General features: G+C 36.2%; 1 protein-coding gene across 1 annotated transcript in view; it reads left to right on the top strand.

The window, feature by feature from the left end:
• The window catches only part of LOC109840669 (protein usf), a 5,797-nt gene continuing 4,121 nt past the window's right edge, over positions 578 to 2,253 (top strand). The window contains exons 1-3 of the mRNA XM_020409398.1: positions 578 to 763; positions 1,628 to 1,770; positions 1,851 to 1,980. Coding sequence (XP_020264987.1) covers positions 593 to 763; positions 1,628 to 1,770; positions 1,851 to 1,980 — 444 coding nt within the window. The 5' untranslated portion in view covers positions 578 to 592. The remainder of the gene's footprint in view (positions 764 to 1,627; positions 1,771 to 1,850; positions 1,981 to 2,253) is intronic.

The raw sequence follows: 2,253 nt of genomic DNA, 5'->3' as shown, positions 1-2,253 counted from the left end.
AATGTTTAATACTAAGTTTGCCTATATTGTTTTAAGCTATTCAATGTTTAAAACCTTTTAAATTTTATATGACAATAAATGTCATTGTAGAGTATTTTTTATGCATAGTGGACGGGATATGCACACATTGCGTGCTAAAGTCCTGAGTAGAGATTCTAACCAGTAACCACTCAAAATCAAAAAAAAAAAAAAGAAAAAGAAAAAAGAAAACATAAATTATACCGATCAATAATATTCATGGGCGAGCAGAGGATTAGTTTGGAATTGTAGTTATCTTATCTATTTCGAAAACCGCCCTACTTCATAGACATGTTCTAATAGACCCCTATTCCAAATCCCCCACACAAATTACGAATTTAATTTCTATAATCCCTTTTTTTTCGAGTTAAAATATTTGCATTTACTTAAACCCCCAAAATAAAGAGACTGTAATGCTTGGGCCAGGTTCTTTGGGCTTGGATCAAAGAATTACTAGTTAAGGATGAGACAAGAAGTTTCTAGACTCGGCCCAAGGAACCCATTCTTTCTTCAACCTGTCCTTTTTATTAAATAATAAATAACTATAAAAGCGACATCTCAACGTAATCGGGAAATGGCCAGCGTGCTCATTAAAGGAGCGGCATCAGTCCTCTCATCTTCTAAATCCGCTGCTCATTCTCGCCGCACTCTCTCTCGTCTCTCTGCTTCCTTCGTCTCCTCACGGTCCATGGCCGCCACCGCCTCCGATGGCTTTCAGAAAGTTCAGATCACCAGAGACGACACCGTGAGCTGCTCTTCCTTTCTCGGTTTATTTTTTCTTGATCTCTAATTTGATCTTCAAAGCACTAACATCTCTGAGAAACCCTAGTTTTGTTTGCTAATTTATGGATAAATTGGATAAATTTCACAATTTTTTTTGTGAAACTTCCATAAGCTACTTTTATTAGCGGGGGGAAAATATCATTTAAGTTTTAAACCTACAGAAAAATAGTCTTAATAGCCCTAGCAGTTAAGGAAATGGGATCAAAGAAAAATTATCATAGAAAGAAGTAAAGATAAATATGTTGAGACTACTGTACGTGCGACACTTTTTACGAATGTCTCACTTATAACAATTTACTGAAAAAAAAAGATATTTGTTCAACCAAAATAGCTAGGAACTCTCTATAATTTGTCAAATGCAAAAAATACATAATGGTTGAACTAACCCCTCTAGAGTGATTAAAATGAGTTAACCCCTCATTTTGAGGTGGAGTTTACGAATACTCCTATTTTGAAGGATTAAAAGGTAACCCCTCTATTTATAATAAAAATAGTCCAAATCCTCGTTATTCCCAAACACTAAAACTGATGGCTAAAATAAAACTTATTTAATGAGTTAATAATTTAGTCCTTCGGTTATCGAATGGGCTAACTACATTAATTCTTTTCCTTAATCCCTCTTCCTTAACACTTTACCATACAGAGCCTAGTTCATGGTAGTTTTGTGAAATTTACCCTTCTTTTATTGTTGTTTTGGTCTGTACTGCAAGCAGCTTCATGAGATTGTTACCCGCAGCAAACATAGTGGCTTCCTGTCACTTCTTTATTTTTTGGGAAAAAAGTTAGTTAATGGATGTATTGTGAAATATTGGCTTGTTGTATGCAGACTTTTGATGCTTTTGTTGTGGGCAAAGAGAATGCTCCAGGGATAATTGTGTTGCAGGAATGGTGGGGTGTTGATTTTGAGGTCAAGAACCATGCTCAGAAAATTGCGAAACTTGGTTCAGGTTATAGAGCTCTGATCCCAGAGTAAGCCCCCATTTCTTTTAGAAATGATTTAGTTATGCCTTAACTTGTGTTGGGTTTTGAATTTTTGGGTCCTGGATCAGTTTGTACCGTGGGAAGGTTGGTCTAGATACTGCTGAGGCTCAGCATCTGATGGAGGGTCTTGACTGGCAAGGTGCTGTTAAGGATATCCAAGCTTCAGTTAACTGGCTCAAAGCTAATGGTTCGCAAAAGGTTATCATTTGATTGTTCTGTGTTGTCTAATGTTATCTCCTAGTTTAAATGCTTTTCAGTTTGATCTGTTGCATCATCTGTTTGGCTTTAATGTTAACGTGTTTTTTTTATAACCTTTTGGTTCAGTTTCTGTGTTATCAAATGACCAAACAAGTCGCCCCTAATTTGTATGTAATGCGCACGAAGCTTTTGTTGCCCCGGAAGACCTGAAATGAATTGCCACAAAGGAACATATGTTTTAAGTTTTCTATCTTAAAACAAGGGTTGTTCCTC

The sequence above is a fragment of the Asparagus officinalis genome, chromosome 5 (assembly GCF_001876935.1).
Source record: "Asparagus officinalis chromosome 5, Aspof.V1, whole genome shotgun sequence".
NCBI classification, from domain to species: domain Eukaryota; kingdom Viridiplantae; phylum Streptophyta; class Magnoliopsida; order Asparagales; family Asparagaceae; genus Asparagus; species Asparagus officinalis.
This window is presented reverse-complemented; position numbering and strand designations above follow the sequence as displayed.